Raw genomic sequence first — 18,291 nt, forward strand, 5'->3', positions numbered from 1 at the left:
TCTAAAAATGAAAGCCATGATCTGTTCAATAGTGACCAATTAAGCTTGCGCTGTTTTTGTCTCGCATCCTCCTCAGCACGAATCGTGTCGTAAACCTCGTCGTCGTCGTAAACCTCGTCGTCATCCAGAAGGTTGTTTTTGGAATTGTATTGGTGATGAGTTTCGGCTTCGTGGTCCCTGGTATCCTCCAAGTCATCACCCAGAGTTTAGTGTTCATGCTCATCGTGGTACCACTCATCGTGTTCATGCTCATCGTCCTCTTGCCAGTATCCGGGATCATCCTCACACATCCAATCATCGTATTCACTGGACCTTGTTGATCGCCAAGCTCTCTCGGAATCGGGCGAGTTGGAGGATGAAGACTTGAATGCTTGTGGTGTAACACTGTTCCCACTTGCATCTACTTTGCATTAACAAAACTGCACCTGAGGCCTCTTGACGCAAACAACTGTCTCATAATGGTTCCCATGATTCTCCAAAATAAATCCCCTTGTTAGACACCTGTAAACCGTTACAACTGTATTCAAGCCAGCGGTCGGTGTAGTATGTATATATATTTACACCCAAACAATCTGCTGCTGCTTGAATCTCCACTTCAGTCGCCCAACCAACTAGAGAGCTCCTTTTGGATTTGATTATATGTTCTGACACTGAACGGTAACCCATTTTCAAAATGCTCCTATATGTACCATCGTTGCTGTCTAGCTGCTTCACCACGACTTTTTGAATTGTTCCATGATACTCATCTGTACCACACACCGCTTCACTGATCGCTCTGAAGAAACAATTTCCGTCTCCTTTTATTTTCACATTCTTACAAGGAGCCCCTAACTCACCAGCAGCTGTAAGAATTACAGACTGCTACTTGCACTGCACCTTCAGCCTCTTGCACAGAAGCTGCGTAACTGCAGCTCTAAAAGGGTTGAGCTGCAGCTCTCTACATGTGTTGCCACTAACAAACTCAATGTCTGAGTCGTCATTCCCCTTTCTCGTATCATAATACCTGAGTGTATCGAAACACGCTGATGTAACATATGCCATTATTCACTATTCTGCATTGGAGTGCCTTTACTACTGTCATTACTTTAGTCATTAATATATCGTGTTGGGCCCCTATCACCAAGGACCCCTGCATCCTGTACAGAATGTTTCCATATTGCCTGAGTTGTGGACTGTGTGCGTTTTGGGTATGGATTTTAAACTGCCCCCCTTCCAAGACTAACTTCCCTGGTTGTGGACAGTTCATTAACCCTCCTGCTGTCCTCGGGTCGTGTTGACCATCCCGCTGTCCTTGGGTCATTTCAACCCCACGCAGTGTTGACCCTCCCGCTGTCCTTGGGTCATTTTGAACCGACACTGTGACCCGGCACTGTATTGATTAACCCTCCCGCTGTTGTTGGATCATTTTGACCCGACACTAAGGCAGTGAAAACAATCAAGACATTATGCAACTTTGATGACTTGTCCTAGACTGACCCCAAAATTACAAAAGTGAAATGTTGCCTGTATTCATGTACCCGTGTAAGCTGTATGAAACAACAGGTACTAATATTGTCATGGGTACATGTCCGGACATGTGGTCTTGTCCAAGGTGCTGAAGCCATTACTGTGCGTTTCACTGCCTAACAGGTTCTAGAAAATGATATTTTCAAATGTACAGCAAGTCTACGCTGATTCTGAAGAGGAAGATGTGTCAGAAAATGAAGATTGGGAGGAATTACAACCCAGAGCATGATGCATCATCTTCAGAGGAAGACGATATCTCTCACGCTGAAAGAGAGACTTTCCTGTCAAAAAAACGGCAAAATCAAATGGTCCTCAGTGGCATATCACAAACAGGGAAGAATGGCAGAACATAAAGTCATGTAGATGACCCCAGGACCCACAACGTATGCCGTTTCCCATGCCCATGACATGGCCTCAACATTCTACCTGTTTATCACACCGGCAAATAGAAAAAAATCATCCTGGACATGACAAATCTGGAGACAGCTGGAAAGGGATGGATGAGACTGACCTGCATGCCTATATAGGGCTGCTAATCTTAGCAGGTGTATACATGTCCCGAGGTGAGGCTGCCGCTAGTCTATGGGATGCAGGGAGTGGAAGGGCCATTTTCCGTGCCAACATGCAACTAAAAGTATTTCACACTTACTCAAGACTGCTACGATTTGATGACCATGAGTCAAGACCTGCAAGATGTGGGATAGACAAACTGGCAGCCGTTTGAGAGGTCTGGGAAAAGTGGGTTGAGCGGCTGCCTGGCCTGGCTCTACAACCCACGGCCTGACATGACAGTGGATGAGCAACTGGTTCCATTCAGAGGTAGTATATACAGTGCCTTGCGAAAGTATTCGGCCCCCTTGAACTTTGCGACCTTTTGTCACATTTCAGGCTTCAAACATAAAGATATAAAACTGTATTTTTTGTGAAGAATCAACAACAAGTGGGACACAATCATGTAGTGGAACGACTTTGATTTATTGGATATTTCAAACTTTTTTAACAAATCAAAAACTGAAAAATTGGGCGTGCAAAATTATTCAGCCCCTTTACTTTCAGTGCAGCAAACTCTCTCCAGAAGTTCAGTGAGGATCTCTGAATGATCCAATGTTGAGCTATATGACTAATGATGATAAATACAATCCACCTGTGTGTAATCAAGTCTCCATATAAATGCACCTGCACTGTGATAGTCTCAGAGGTCCGTTAACCTCTTTGAACTCTAGGGGCGCAATTTCATTTTTGGATGAAAAACGTTCCCGTTTTAAACAATATATTTTGTCACAAAAAGATGCTCGACTATGCATATAATTGCTACTGTTCGAAAGAAAACACTATGACGTGTCCAGAAATACAAAGATCTTCTCTGTGCGTGCCCTTTAACGTGAGCTTCAGGCAAAACCAAGATGAGATGGCATCCAGGAAATGACAAGGATTTTTGAGGCTCTGTTTGTCATGATCTCCTTATATGGCTGTGAACGCAAGAGGAATGAGTCTGCCCTTTCTGTCGTTTCCCCAAGGTGTCTGCAGCATTGTGACGTATTTGTAGGCAGATCATTGGAAGATTGACCATAAGAGACCACATTTACCACGTGTCCGCCCGGTGTCCTGCGCCGAAATTGGTGCGCAAAAGTCACCTGCCAGTATTTTTCCAAACAATACACAGAGTAAAGCAAGCTTCCACGAACTGCATGTCAATGAAGAGATATGTGAAAAAACACCTTGAGGACTGATTCCAAACAACGTTTGCCATGTTTCGGTCGATATTATGTAGTTAATCCGGAAAAAGTTTTACGTTGTAGGTGACTGCATTTTCGGTTCGTTTCAGTAGCCAGGCGCAATGTAGAAAACGGAACGATTTCTCCTACACACAGAAGCTTTCAGGAAACACTGCGCATTTGGTGTGTAACTGAGAGTCTCCTCATTGAAAACATCAGAAGCTCTTCAAAGGTAAATTATTTTATTTATTTGGTTATATGGTTTTTGTGAAAATGTTGCGTGCTACATGTTATTCAAAATGCATTGCTAGCTTTGCATACTCTTACACAAATTAGTCCATTTCTATGGTTCAAAAGCATATTTTGAAAATCTGAGATGACAGTGTTGTTAAGAAAAGGCTAAGCTTGAGAGCAGATGCATTATTTTCATTTTATTTGCGATTTTCAGAAATCGTTAACGTTACATTATGCTAATGAGCTTCAGGCTATAACTGTATACAGGGTTTTTTCATAGCCAAACGTGAACAAAACGGAGTGATTTGTCCTACACAAATAATATTTTTTGAAAAACTGCACATTTGCTATGTAACTGAGAGTCTCCTCATTGAAAACATCCGAAGCTCTTCAAAGTTAATGATTTTATTTATTTGGTTATCTGGCTTTTGTGAAAATGTTGCGTGCTACATGCTACACCAAATGCTATGCTAGCTTTGCATACTCTTACACAAATTAGTCAATTTCTATGGTTCAAAAGCATATTTTGAAAATCTGAGATGACAGTGTTGTTAAGAAAAGGCTAAGCTTGAGAGCAAACGCATTATTTTAATTTTATTTGCGATTTTCAGAAATCGTTAACGTTGCGTTATGCTAATGAGCCTGAGGCTTTAGTCACAATCCCGGATCCGGGATGGGGAGTTTCAAGAAGTTAAAAGCGCAGAGAGCATCATGAAGAACAAGGAACACACCAGGCAGGTCTGAGATACTGTTGTGAAGAAGTTTAAAGACGGATTTGGATACAAAAAGATTTCCCAAGCTTTAAACATCCCAAGGAGCACTGTGCAAGCGATAATATTGAAATGGAAGGAGTATCAGACCACTGCAAATCTACCAAGACCTGGCCGTCCCTCTAAACTTTCAGCTCATACAAGGAGAAGACTGATCAGAGATGCAGCCAAGAGGCCCATGATCACTCTGGATGAACTCTGGAGATCTACAGCTGAGGTGGGAGACTCTGTCCATAGGACAACAATCAGTCGTATATTGCACAAATCTGGCCTTTATGGAAGAGTGGCAAGAAGAAAGTCATTTCTTAAAGATATCCATAAAAAGTGTTGTTTAAAGTTTGCCACAAGCCACACCAAACATGTGGAAGAAGGTGCTCTGGTCAGATGAAACCAAAATTGAACTTTTTGGCAACAATGCAAAACGTTATGTTTGGCGTAAAAGCAACACAGCTCATCACCGTGAACACACCATCCCCACTGTCAAACATGGTGGTGGCAGCATCATGGTTTGGGCCTGCTTTTCTTCAGCAGGGACAGGGAAGATGGTTAAAATTGATGGAAGATGGATGGAGCCAAATACAGGACCATTCTGGAAGAAAACCTGATGGAGACTGGGACGGAGATTTGTCTTCCAACAAGACAATGATCCAAAACATAAAGCAAAATCTACAATGGAATGGTTCAAAAATAAACATATCCAGGTGTTAGAATGGCCAAGTCAAAGTCCAGACCTGAATCCAATCGAGAATCTGTGGAAAGAACTGAAAACTGCTGTTCACAAATGCTCTCCATCCAACCTCACTGAGCTCGAGCTGTTATGCAAGGAGGAATGGGAAAAAATTTCAGTCTCTCGATGTGCAAAACTGATAGAGACATACCCCAAGCGACTTACAGCTGTAATCGCAGCAAAAGGTGGCGTTACAAAGTATTAACTTAAGGGGGCTGAATAATTTTGCACGCCCAATTTTTCAGTTTTTGATTTGTTAAAAAAGTTTGAAATATCCAATAAATGTCGTTCCACTTCATGATTGTGTCCCACTTGTTGTTGATTCTTCACAAAAAAATACAGTTTTATATCTTTATGTTTGAAGCCTGAAATGTGGCAAAAGGTCGCAAAGTTCAAGGGGGCCGAATACTTTCGCAAGGCACTGTATATATATTTAATAAAAGTGATTTTCACCACTGACTTCTGTGACTGTTTCTGTGTGACACCGATGCTAATAATTACCGATGATGCTAATCTCTTCTTGCCAAAGGTCATTGTCCTTTCCGACAGTATATTCCCAGCAAGCCAGAAAAATATGGGATCAAGTTATGGGTGGGCCTGCGACGCCAAATCCAGCAACGCTTGGAAGATGCAAGTCTACACCAGGAAGCCGACCAGTGGAGGCCCAGAGAAGAACCAGGGGATGTGCGTTGTGCTTGATGAGACAGAGGGACTGAGGGGTCGCAATGTCACGTGACAATTTCTTCACTTCTTATGAACTCGGACAGCAGCTCCTGAAGAGGAACGTCACCATGGTTGGCACAGTTAGAAAGAACAAGCCTGAGCTCCCACCTGCACTGCTTGTGTCAAAGGAAAGAGAGGTCTTCTCATCAAAGTTTGGCTTCACGCCCACCACCACTCTAGTTTCCTACCTCCCAAAGAAAAACAAGAATGTGTTACTTCTGAGCACACTGCACACAGAGGCTGAAATTAGCCATCGCCAGGACAGGAAGCCAGCCATGATCCTAGACTACAATTGCAACAAAGGAGGTGTGGACAACCGAGATAAGGTGATTGGAACATACAGCTGAAGAAGGATGACTGCCCGCTGGCCCCTGGTCATCTTCCACAACATCATTGATGTTTCCTCCTACAATGCCATTGTGATATGGAGAGAGATCAACCCGAGCTGGATGCCTCTTAAGTGCAACAAGAAGAGGGTGTTCCTGGAGCAGCTGGGAAAAGCACTTGTAACTCCATTCATCGAAAGAAGGGAGCATCTCCACTACACAGACGCATCTGCAGATGTTGTGAAAGCTGTTCAGAGGGCTAGATTTCATGAGCAACCTGAGGAGCCCCCAGCCACTTCCCCAGCTGGGGCAAGTAAGAGAAAGAGGTGTCAGATCCGCCCACCAAAGAATGACTGTAAAACACATACTGTGTACTGCAGGTGTAAGAAGTATATCTGTAAAGGCTGTACACATGCATACTGTCACACATGTGCTAATTGGGGGTTTAGTCAAGGTGGGTCAGTTTGACCCGGAGCACACGGGGTGTATACAGAATGAGAACAACGGGAGGGTTAAAGCCATTTTGCCACAACTATGGAAGTATACTTGGGGTCATTTGTCCATTTGGAAGACCCATTTGTGACCAAGTTAATTAACTTTTTAGGGATAGAGGGCAGCATTTTGACTTTGGGTGAATTGCGTGCCCATAGTGAACTGCCTCCTACTCTGTCCCAGATGCTAATATATGCATATTATTATTACTATTGGATAGAAAACACTCTGAAGTTTCTAAAACTGTTTGAATTATGTCTCTGAGTATAGCAGAACTCATAGGGCAGGCAAACTTCCAAACAGGAAGTGGAAATTCTGGGGCTGGTTGATTTTCAACTCCTCGCCTATTCACCTCCCAGTAAGATATGGATCTGTTCACACTTCCTACAGCTTCCACTAGATGTCAACAGTCAGTACAATGTGGAATGAAGCCTCTTGTGTGATGTGGGGCCGGAAGGCAGCTATTTGAGTCAGTGGTCTGGCAGAATGCAAGTTCCTGGTTACACGCATTCCTCATGATATCACCATGTGTTCCATTACTCTGTAGACAAAAACAAATGCTCCGGTTGGAACGTTATTGGACATATATGATAATAACGTCCTGAAGATTGATTCTCTACTTAGTTTGACCAGTTTATTCGACCTGGAATATAACTTTTTGAAGTTTTTGTCCGAGTTCGCCTGAACCAGTACCAGCTTTTGGACATGTGAACTAAACGTACTAGCAAAAGTAGCTAATTGGACACTAGTAATGGACATTATGGAACAAAACAACGATTTATTGTGGAACTAGTATTCCTGGCACTGCATTCTGATGAAAGATCATTAAAGGTAAGGGAATATTTATGATGTAAGGGAATTCCCCCTTAAATGGACAAAAATGAATGGGAAACCATTGGCATAGTACAAACCATGTACACGATGGACAATACCACCCAAATCGGCGTTGATTCATGCAAAATGTTTTGCAAATGCCATATGGCAATTGCCAGTTGTAACACTTCAAAAATCCAACAGGTGGTGTGTGCGCTCCACCTTGGTTTTTCATATAGGAAATGGACCCCAAGTCAACATCCAAAAGCCAAATTTTGAAAAAATGAATTTTTTGTCAAAAACTTATCACCCCTTAAAACCTCTTGATGCTCTGGGGGCGCTATTTCATTTTTGGATGAAAAACGTTCCCGTTTTAAACAAGATATTTTGTCACAAAAAGATGCTCGACTATGCATATAATTGATAGCTTTCGAAAGAAAACACTCTGACGTGTCCAGAACTACCAAGATATTTTCTGTGCGTGCCCTAGAACGTGAGCTTCAGGCAAAACCAAGATGAGACGGCATCCAGGAAATGAGCAGGATTTTTGAGGCTCTGTTTTCCATCGTCTCCTTATATGGCTGTGAATGCGAGAGGAGTAAGTGTGCCCTTTCTGTCGTTTCCCCAAGGTGTCTGCAGCATTGTGACGTATTTGTAGGCAGATCATTGGAAGATTGACCATAAGAGACCACATTTACCAGGTGTCCGCCCGGTGTCCTGCGCCGAAATTGGTGCGCAAAAGTCAGCTGCAAGTATTTTTCCATGGAATTTAGAGAAGAATGCAAGCTTCCACGAACGATATATCAATGAAGAGATATGTGAAAAAACACCTTGAGGATTGATTCCAAACAACGTTTGTCATGTTTCGGTCGATATTATGTAGTTAATTCGGAAAAAGTTTGACGTTGTAGGTGACTGAATTTTCGGGTTCGTTTCGGTAGCCAGATGCGATGTACAAAACGGAACGATTTCTCCTACACAGACGCTTTCAGGAAAAACTACGCATTTGGTATGTAACTGAGAGTCTCCTCATTGAAAACATCAGAAGCTCTTCAAAGGTAAATGATTTTATTTATTTGGTTATCTGGTTTTTGTGAAAATGTTGCGTGCTAAATGCTACTCAAAATGCTAAGCTAGCTTTGCATATTCTTACACAAATTAGTCAATTTCTATGGTTCAAAAGCATATTTTGAAAATCTGAGATGACAGTGTTGTTAAGAAAAGGCTAAGCTTGAGAGCAGACGCATTATTTTCATTTTATTTGCGATTTTCAGAAATCGTTAACATTGCGTTATGCTAATGAGCCTGAGGCTTTAGTCACGATCCCGGATCCGGGATGGGGAGTTTCAAGAGGTTAAAAAAGTGCTTCTGGACCGTTTTTCGAAATTCTTTCGCTTTTTTTGTCAATTACACATGTGTAAGAACTGTATGAATATACTTTTGTCCAATTTTACTCTCATAATTTTTTTTTATTATTACTTGCGCATAAGGCAAATGTTTTGTCCATTTGCAATATGATTTCATAGGAAGTCAAAAGTCAAAAATTGCAAAATTTCATAAACTTCACACACCCCTAAAAAAGTGCTTTCTGGACCGTTTTTTGAAATTCTTTAGAATTTTGTGTCAATTACACACGTATAAGAACTGTATCAACATACTTTAGTCATATTTTATTATCATAATTTTTTATTTTTTATTTGTGCATTAGGCATATGTTTTCTCCATTTGGAATATGATTTCATAGGAAGTCAAAAGTCAAAAATAGCTAAATTTTATAAAAAACTAAACACACCCTTAAAAAGTGGCATATGTTTTGTGGGGGCCAAATGTCATAAGAAATTTGACATGCTCAAAAATCCTACAGAAATGCAAAATTGACTGGCTTGATGAACTCGGGATGGCCGGGCAGTGATTGTTTTTCCTTTCCATCACTCGTGGTGTTGATTTCATCATGTCCATTTGTTTATGTTTTCTCACTTTTGCAAAGTCACTGTGCATTTGCAATATGGTTCAATGGGCATTCACCATCACGAATTTGTCATGCTATAAAAATCGTGCAGGAATGCGAAATTGACTGGCCCGATGAACTCGGGATGGCTGGGCAGTGATTCTGGTACCTCTCCATCGCTCGTTAGGGTTGATTTCAGAATTTCCATTTGTTTATGTTTTCTAACTCTTGCAAAGTCACTGTGCATTTGCAATATGGTTAACTGGGCATTCACCATCACAAATTTGTCATGCTATAAAAATTGTGCAGGAATGCCAAATTGACTGGCCCGATGAACTCGGGATGGCTGGGCAGTGATTCTGGTACCTCTCCATCGCTCGTTAGGGTTGATTTCAGAATGTCACTTTTGGTGATGGTACCTCACCGTTTAAACATATTGCAAATGGACAAGAGTCACCAGCAAGTCACCGTCCATCAGTCAATTTGATATCATTCTGACACCAAACTGATACAAACTGACACCAAACCCACTTTACCCAACTCGTTTAGGAGCCAAGTATCACATACTACAGAGCTGGCCCAAAATTCACAACGCCTTCGGTTCAAACCATAAAAAAACACAAAACACGTAGTTACGTTCTAGCTGCGGGTCCATTTCTTGTGTTATGTGTAGGCCTAGCTGAGGCGACCCCGAATCCCAAGTTTCGACTCGATAGGTCATTTGGTGTCCGAGTAAAACCCTAATTGGTGCTGAAAATCCACTTTTTTCAATTACTTGCTACGGGGCTCTTGAATGAGCTATCGGACAGAAACGTTGGGTTCTGTCTCTATGGGCCGAGACGGTCACAATGCACCTAGTCTTGTCACTCATTTTCGTAATGGTCAAAATGAATTGAAGTCATTGCAAATGTACGAGGCTGTTTCTCGGTCCGAGAACCTTCTAGAGCGCCGTAACTCACCACGCACTATCGACCTGAGGTCTAGAACAGGATTCTAAAGTTTCGGAACTCTAGGTCTGACGGTTCTTTAAAAGTTCCAACAAGGTTGACTAATGCAGGGAGTGTATGTCTCTAAGCACCCCAATGGGTCCCTACTTCCAAGCTGTGTGTGTGTGTGATTTAGTTTTCCTTTGAAATCTTATGGGAAAAATGACTGATTTACAGTTCATGGGGGTTGCCTAATCACATATATGAAGTTTTGGAAAGATCTGATTTTTTTAACCCCTGGAAACAGCCCATGAGACACCAATCATGGCACTTCCGGTTGGCACAGGAAGCTATAACTCGACACACATCCTCATTGGGGTATTCTATTACGGAATCCTGAGTTTTAAGTCTTTACCATAAAAACTGACTGATTTACACAGGGTTGAATGCATTATGTCTATCAAACTGCAGGCAGGTTATGGATATACACTTTTAGGGTGATTTTAACCACTTCCGGTTAGTCCAGGAAGCTTAGAATTGACACAGGTAGACCTTATAGTGGCCTGATGGACTGGTACCGAAGACAGGTTCATACGGCATTCATAACCCATATAGGCTCCAGGTTGAATTTATGGGAGCAGGCAATGTATTCCTATGGGGAGAGATATCATTGTATTCTATGAGATCAAAAAAACCTGTTTTACTGTTAAGGGTTAATGCCACACGGTCAAACTTAGGCTTGCACGGATCGGAATGACCTTAGGAACATTCCTGTGGTTGAATTGTCTTTCTAAACCTAACGGTTCCGCCGCTGTCACCCAAAATCAAATGACGTTGTGGTTCAGGCTTCATTTTGGGCCTACTTTTCTAATGCTCGCTGCTCTCAGACCGGGCGAGCTACGGTCAAGCGGGATATCTCGTTGAACTCGGCACGGCCTAGGGATTATGTTTATGCCATTGCCCGCTCTCTGTGTCTTTAGGCACCGCACTTTTTTACTCCATCCTTGCTGTGTGTGTGTGAGAGAGCTTTTCTTTGACATCTGCTGGGAGAAATGACTGATTTACAGTTCAGGAGGGTTACCTAGTCACACATATGAAGTTTTGGAGAGATGTGACTTTTCTAACCCTTCAAAACAGACAGTGTGACCCAATTAAAGGCACTTCCGGTTGGCACAGGAAGCTATAAGTAAACACATGTCTTGATTGACATAGAATTACAGAATCCTGAGTTTTAAGTCTTTAAGTTGAGAATTGACTGATCTACACAGGGTTGAATGCAGAGTCATTTTCACCTTTGCTGGTGATGTACATCCAAATACCTTTTGGGTGAATTTAACCACTTCCGGTTGCTCCAGGAAGCTTAGAATTGACACAGGTAGACCTCATAGTGGTCTGATGGACTGTCATAGAAGACAGGTTCATAAGGCATTCATAACCCACATAGGCTTCAGGTTGAATTTAGAGGTGAAGGCAATGTATTCCTATGGGGAGAGAAGTCAATGCAAACTGTTTGATGTAAACACCTTCTTTTAACTGTGAAGGGTTAATGCCACACGGTCAAGGTAAGGCTTGCACAGATAGGGAGGACCTTAGGAACATTCCTGTGTTTGAATTGTCCTTCTAAACCTAACGGTTCCGCCGCTGTCACCCAAAATCAAATGACGTTGTGGTGCAGGCTTCATTTTGGGCCTACTTTTCTCATGGTCGCTGCGCTTAGACCGAGCGAGCTACGGTCAAGCGGGATATCTCATTGAACTCGGCACGGCCTTGGGATTATGTTTATGCCATTGCCTGCTCTCTGTGTCTTTAAACACCACGCTTTGTCACTCCATCCTTGCTGTGTGTGTGTGTGAGAGAGCTTTTCTTTGACATCTGTTGGGAGAAATGACTGATTTTACAGTTCAGGAGGGTTGCCTAATCACACATATGAAGTTTTGAAAAGATCTGACATTTTTAACCCTTGGATACAGCCACTATGACACCATTTAAGGCACTTCCTGTTGGCACAGGAAGCTATAAATAAACTCATATCCTCATTGGGGTATGCCTTTACAGAATCCTGAGTTTTAAGTCTTTACTTTAAGAACTGAGTTATTTACGGAGGGTTTAGTGAGTGTGTGTTATTTCAGAAAATCATAGAAAATCACAGAAATCTCGCAGAGCTCCGCAGCACACTTTAAAAATATTCGTATGAACACCCTGCAACTGGATCTGTAACTGTTGAAAAAAAAACCACCTATATTTGAACATCACAAATCTGTCATTGTACGATTTCTCTTAAATGACGATAGATAAATGGCTGATTTTTTTGTTATTGACACCGGAGGCTCCTTGACTTTGACGTGAAGTGAAAAAATAATTTCTCTATTTTCATTTTGGACCTTTAATCCCAGAAAAATGGCCATAACTCAAAAACCGTTGAGGCCTAGACTCCATCTTGTTCGGGGCCAACTGCCCATTATGCCAAACCTATGCTCACCAAGTTTCGGCTTCGAAATATTGTCCATTTTCGAGATATGGCCCGTCGTGATTCGTGATGTTTTGTCAAATTGCAGTATGATTGCTTATGCCCTCTTGTGGGATTTTCCGGGATAGCGGAAAAATGACCAAAATTTGATTATTTTATAAAACGAAAACCGAATGTCCGACAAAGTTCATTTGATGACTTCCCGGTAGGTCTGGCCCTGCCGCTCGGCCCGACGCCGTCCCCGAATTTTAAAAATGTTTTCGGACGTCTAGTAAGGGACAGTACATTTGCAATATGGACTTTCTCACTAACCATACAGAAAATGTCGAAATGTTCCCTTAAGGTATGTAATTTCTTATTTCTGTTGACTCCAACATAGCGGAGAAATGTTTCTGACCTCGACCCAGATTATTGCATGGTATGCTTTTTTCGTATTTAAAAAATAATAATCTGGCACAGCGGTTGCATAAAGAACAAGTGTATCTTTTAATTTTATTCTGTTATTTGACGTAGCTCTCTAATTACTCTGGATATTTTGGAGGCATTTCTGAACATGGCGCCAATGTAATCCGAGATTTGTGGATATAAATTTGCATATTATCAAACAAAACATAAATGTATTGTGTCATATGAGTGTCATCTGATGAAGATTATCAAAGGTTAGTGATTAATTTGATCTCTAATTCTGCTTTTGTGACTATCTTTGGCTGGGGAAAATGGTTGTGTGTTTTTTGGATTTGGTGGTGATCTAACATAAATATATGTTGTGTTTTCGCTGTAAAACATTTTAAAACTTGGACACGATGGGTAGATGAACAAGATGTTTATCTTTAATTTACTGTATTGGACTTGTTAACTTCTTGCGACTAGCAATCCCGGATCCAGGAGCGTAATCATAGCCTCAAACGAATTAGCATAACACAGCGGACCTAAATACCCCTAGAAACTTTTCCTATTCATGAAAATCGCAAATGAAATATATTCAAACACAAGCTTAGCCTTTTGTTAATCACACTGTCATCTCAGATTTTCAAAATATGCGTTACAGCCAACGCTAGACAAGCATTTGTGTAAGTTTATCATGGCATAATGCTATGCTAGGCTCTGCTGGCAGCAGGCAACATTTTCACGAAAATAAGAAAAGCAACCAAATTAAATCATTTACCTTTGATGAACTTCGGATGTTTTCACTCAGGAGACTCCCAGTTAGTTAGCAAATGTTCCTTTTTTCCAAAAATATTATTTTTGTAGGCGAAATAGCTCCCGTTTGTTCATCATGCTTGGCTGAGAAATCGACCGGAAAGTGCTACCACTACAACGACAAACTTTTTTCAAAATTAGCTCAATAATATCGACAGAAACACGGCAAATGTTGTTTAGGATCAATCCTCAAGGTGTTTTTAACATATATATTCGATAATATATCCGTTGAGGCAATTGGTTTCTCATAAGAAGCGATTGGAAAAATGGCTACCCCAGTATTATACGCTAGATTTTCTGCAGGAGACACCATGTGACCACTTGCTAAATATGGTCCCTTACGGCTATTCTTCAACGGAAATTCGTAAAAAGACGTCACAATGCTATAGACACCTTGGGGAAAACTTGGAAAACGTAAGCTCATTCACAGCCATATAAGGAGTCATTGGCATGAGGCGGTTTGCGGCACTTCCTGGTTGGATTTTTATCTGTGTTTCGCCTGTAACATCAGTTCTGTTGCACTCACAGGCTATATATTTGCAGTTTTGGAAACGTCAGAGTGTTTTCTATCCAAAGCTGTCAATTATATGCATAGTCGAACATCTTTTCGTGACAAAATATCTTGTTTAAAACGGGAACGTTTTTCATCCAAAAATTAGAATAGCGCCCCTAACACTTAACTGGTTTTAACTTCTTGACGCTACCCAATCCCTGTTGCGGGATCATTTTCGCCAGCAACTGCTGAATAGCATAGCGCAACAGTCAAATAATATTACAAAAAAATATTAATATTCATGAAATCACAAGTGCAACATTGCAAAACACAGATTAGCCTTTTGTTAATCACCATGTCATGTCAGATTTTGAAATGATGCTTTACAGCGAAAGCAATCCAAGCGTTTGTGTAAGTTTATCGATAGCCTAGCATAGCATTATGTACACTTAGCATCAGGAAGCTTGGTCACGAAAATCAGAAAAGCAATCAAATTAACAGTTTACCTTCGGATGTTTTCACTCACGAGACTCCCAGTTACACAGCAAATGTTCCTTTTGTTCCATAAAGATAATTTTTATACCCAAAATACCTCTGGTTGAAGTAAGGAGTTCTGCCTAGGGTTACAACGTTCAAGATCAGTTGTTGAGGAAATGGACGCCTAACAGCAAAAGTTGTGGGTGATTGTAACGGCTGTCTTCCGACGACGACGAGGAGGAGTAGTAAGGATCGGAGAACCAATGCGCAGCGTGGTACGTGTTCATATTCTTTTTTTAAACAAGCGAACACTGAAACAAAACAATAGACTCGTGAAATAACCAACCGAAACAGTTCCGTGTGGAACACAGACACAGAAAATAAACACCCACGAAACACAAGCAGGAAAAACGACACCTACCTCTGATTAACTTCTTGCGTCAAGCAAGGGGATCCTATTTATAGTCTCAAGCTCATTAGCATAACACAATGTTAACTATTCATGAAAATCGCAAATGAAATTAAATAAATATATTTGCTCTCAAGCGATCCTCGACTTCGGCGATGTCATCTACAAAATTGCTTGCAACACTCAGCAAACTGGATGCAGTTTATTACAGTGCCATCCGTTTTGTCACTAAAGCACCTTATACCACCTACCACTGCGACTTGTATGCTCTAGTCGGCTGGCCCTCGCTACATATTCGTCGCCAGACCCACTGGCTCCAGGTCATCTACAAGTCCATGCTAGGTAAAGCTCCGCCTTATCTCAGTTCAGTGGTCACGATGGCAACACCCATCCGTAGCACGTGCTCCAGCAGGTGTATGTCACTGATCATCCCTAAAGCCGACACCTCATTTGGCCGCCTTTCGTTCCAATACTCTGCTGCCTGTGACTGGAACGAATTGCAAAAATCCCTGAAGTTGGAGACTTTCATCTCCCTCACCAACTTCAAACATCTGCTATCTGAGCAGCTAACCGATCGCTGCAGCTGTACATAGTCTATTGGTAAATAGCCCACCCATTTTCACCTACCTCATCCCCATACTGTTTTTATTTATTTACTTTTCTGCTCTTTTGCACACCAATATCTCTACCTGTACATGACCATCTGATCATTTATCACCCCAGTGTTAATCTGCAAAATTGTAATTATTCGCCTACCTCCTCATGCCTTTTGCACACAATGTATATAGACTCCCCTTTTTTTTCTACTGTGTTATTGACTTGTTAATTGTTTACTCCATGTGTAACTCTGTGTTGTCTGTTCACACTGCTATGCTTTATCTTGGCCAGGTCGCAGTTGCAAATGAGAACTTGTTCTCAACTAGCCTACCTGGTTAAATAAAGGTGAAATAAAAAAATAAAAAAGACTTTTGTTAACAACACTGTCATCTCAGATTTTCAAAATATGCTTTTCAACCATAGCTAAACAAGCATTTGTGTAAGAGTATTGATAGCTAGCATAGCTATAAGCCTAGAATTCAGCCAGCAACATTTTCACAAAAACAAGAAAATCATTCAAATAAAATCATTTACCTTTGAAGAACTTCAGATGTTTTCAATGAGGAGACTCTCAGTTACATAGCAAATGTTCAGTTTTTCAAAAAAATATTATTTGTGTAGGACAAATCGCTCCGTTTTGTTCACATTTGGCTATGAAAAAAACCCGTATCCAGTTATAGCCTCAAGCTCATTAGCATAACGTAACGTTAACTATTTATGAAAATCGCAAATGAAATGAAATGAATGTGCTAGCTCTCAAGCTTAGCCTTTTCTTAACAACACTGTCATCTCAGATTTTCAAAATATGCTTTTGAACCATAGCAAAACAAGCATTTGTGTAAGAGTATTGATAGCTAGCGTAGCATTTAGCATAGCATTTAGCGGGCAACATTTGCACAAAAACCAGAAAAGGATTCAAATAAAATCATTTACCTTTGAAGAACTTCGGATGTTTTCAATGAGGAGACTCTCAGTTACATAGCAAATGTTCAGTTTTTCCTGAAAGATTCTTTGTGTAGGAGAAATCGTTCCGTTTTGTACATTACGTTTGGGTACCAAAAGAAAAACAAAAATTCAGTCATCAAAACGGCGAACTGTTTTCCAAATTAACTCCATAATATCGACTGAAACACGGCAAACGCTGTTTAGAATCAATCCTCAATGTGTTTTTCACATATCCCTTCATTGATATATCGTTCGTGGATGTCTACTTTCTCCGGTGAATCGCTTGGAAAAAGACGTGCAGTTGAAGATGACGCACCAATTTCGACGGAGGACACCGGAGGACACCTGGCAAATGTAGTCTCTTATGGTCAATCTTCCAATGATATGCCTACAAATACGTCACAATGCTGCAGACACCTTGGGGAAACAATAGATCGGGCAGGCTCATTCCTTGCGCATTCACAGCCATATAAGGAGACAATGAAAAACAGAGCCTCAAAAATCCTGCTCATTTCCTGGTTGAAGTTTCATCTTGGTTTCGCCTGTAGCATCAGTTCTGGGGCACTCACAGACAATATCTTTGCAGTTTTGGAAACGTCAGAGTGTCCTCTTTCCAAAGCTGTCAATTATATGCATAGTCGAGCATCTTTTTGTGACAAAATATTGCGCTTAAAACTGGCACGTTTTTTTATCCAATAATGAAATAGCGCCCCCATAGATGTAACAGGTTAAGAACCATACCATACCAGGCCAAACACAAAACACAACATAGAAAACGGAACACAGACAAACTCACCCAACTTACGCCCTGACCATACTAAAACAAAGACATAACAAAGGAACTAAGGTCAGAACGTGACAGTACCCCCCGCAAAGGTGCGGACTCCGGCCGCAAAACCTGAACCTATAGGGGAGGGTCTGGGTGGGTGTCTGTCCGCGGTGCCGGCTCTGGCGTGGGACGTGGACCCCACTCCACCATCGTCTTTGTCCGCCTCCTCAACCGGTGACCCTCGCCGCCGACCTCGGACTGGGGACCCTAGCAATGGATCCCGAATTGACAGGAGATTCCGGCAGCACCGGACAGGCGGGAGACTCCAGCTGCGCCGGAGTGAAGGACGGCTCCGGCAGCTCCTGGCTGACGGACGGCTCCGGTAGCTCCTGGCTGACAGACGGGCGACTCCGGCAGCTCCTGGCTGACATACGGGCGACTCCGGCAGCTCCTGGCTGACAGACGGGCGACTCCGGCAGCTCCTGGCTGACAGACGGGCGACTCCGGCAGCTCCTGGCTGACAGACGGGCGACTCCGGCAGCTCCTTGCTGACGGGCGACTCCGGCAGCTCCTTGCTGACGGGCGACCCCGGCAGCTCAGGACAGACGGGCGACTCCGGCAGCTCAGGACAGACGGGCTACTCCGGCAGCTCAGGACAGACGGGCGACTCCGGCAGCTCAGGACAGACGGGCGACTCCGGCAGCTCAGGACAGACGGGCGACTTCGGCAGCTCAGGATAGACGGGCGACTCCGG

At 42.2% G+C, this 18,291-nt stretch overlaps 1 protein-coding gene and 1 pseudogene across 1 annotated transcript; both read left to right on the forward strand.

The window, feature by feature from the left end:
- Window positions 1-1,734: 1,734 nt before the first annotated feature.
- LOC135539052 (piggyBac transposable element-derived protein 4-like) lies at window positions 1,735-7,178 on the forward strand (annotated as a pseudogene).
- A 10,632-nt stretch (window positions 7,179-17,810) lies between these two features.
- Window positions 17,811-18,277, forward strand: LOC135539053 (sericin-1-like). Its single transcript, XM_064964932.1, has 2 exons — window positions 17,811-17,972; window positions 18,062-18,277. Exons 1-2 carry the CDS (start codon window positions 17,811-17,813, stop codon window positions 18,275-18,277), a joined length of 378 nt encoding a protein of 125 aa, XP_064821004.1.
- The last annotated feature ends 14 nt before the right edge of the window (window positions 18,278-18,291 follow it).

The sequence above is a fragment of the Oncorhynchus masou genome, unplaced genomic scaffold, assembly GCF_036934945.1.
Source record: "Oncorhynchus masou masou isolate Uvic2021 unplaced genomic scaffold, UVic_Omas_1.1 unplaced_scaffold_1366, whole genome shotgun sequence".
In the NCBI taxonomy this organism is placed as follows: domain Eukaryota; kingdom Metazoa; phylum Chordata; class Actinopteri; order Salmoniformes; family Salmonidae; genus Oncorhynchus; species Oncorhynchus masou.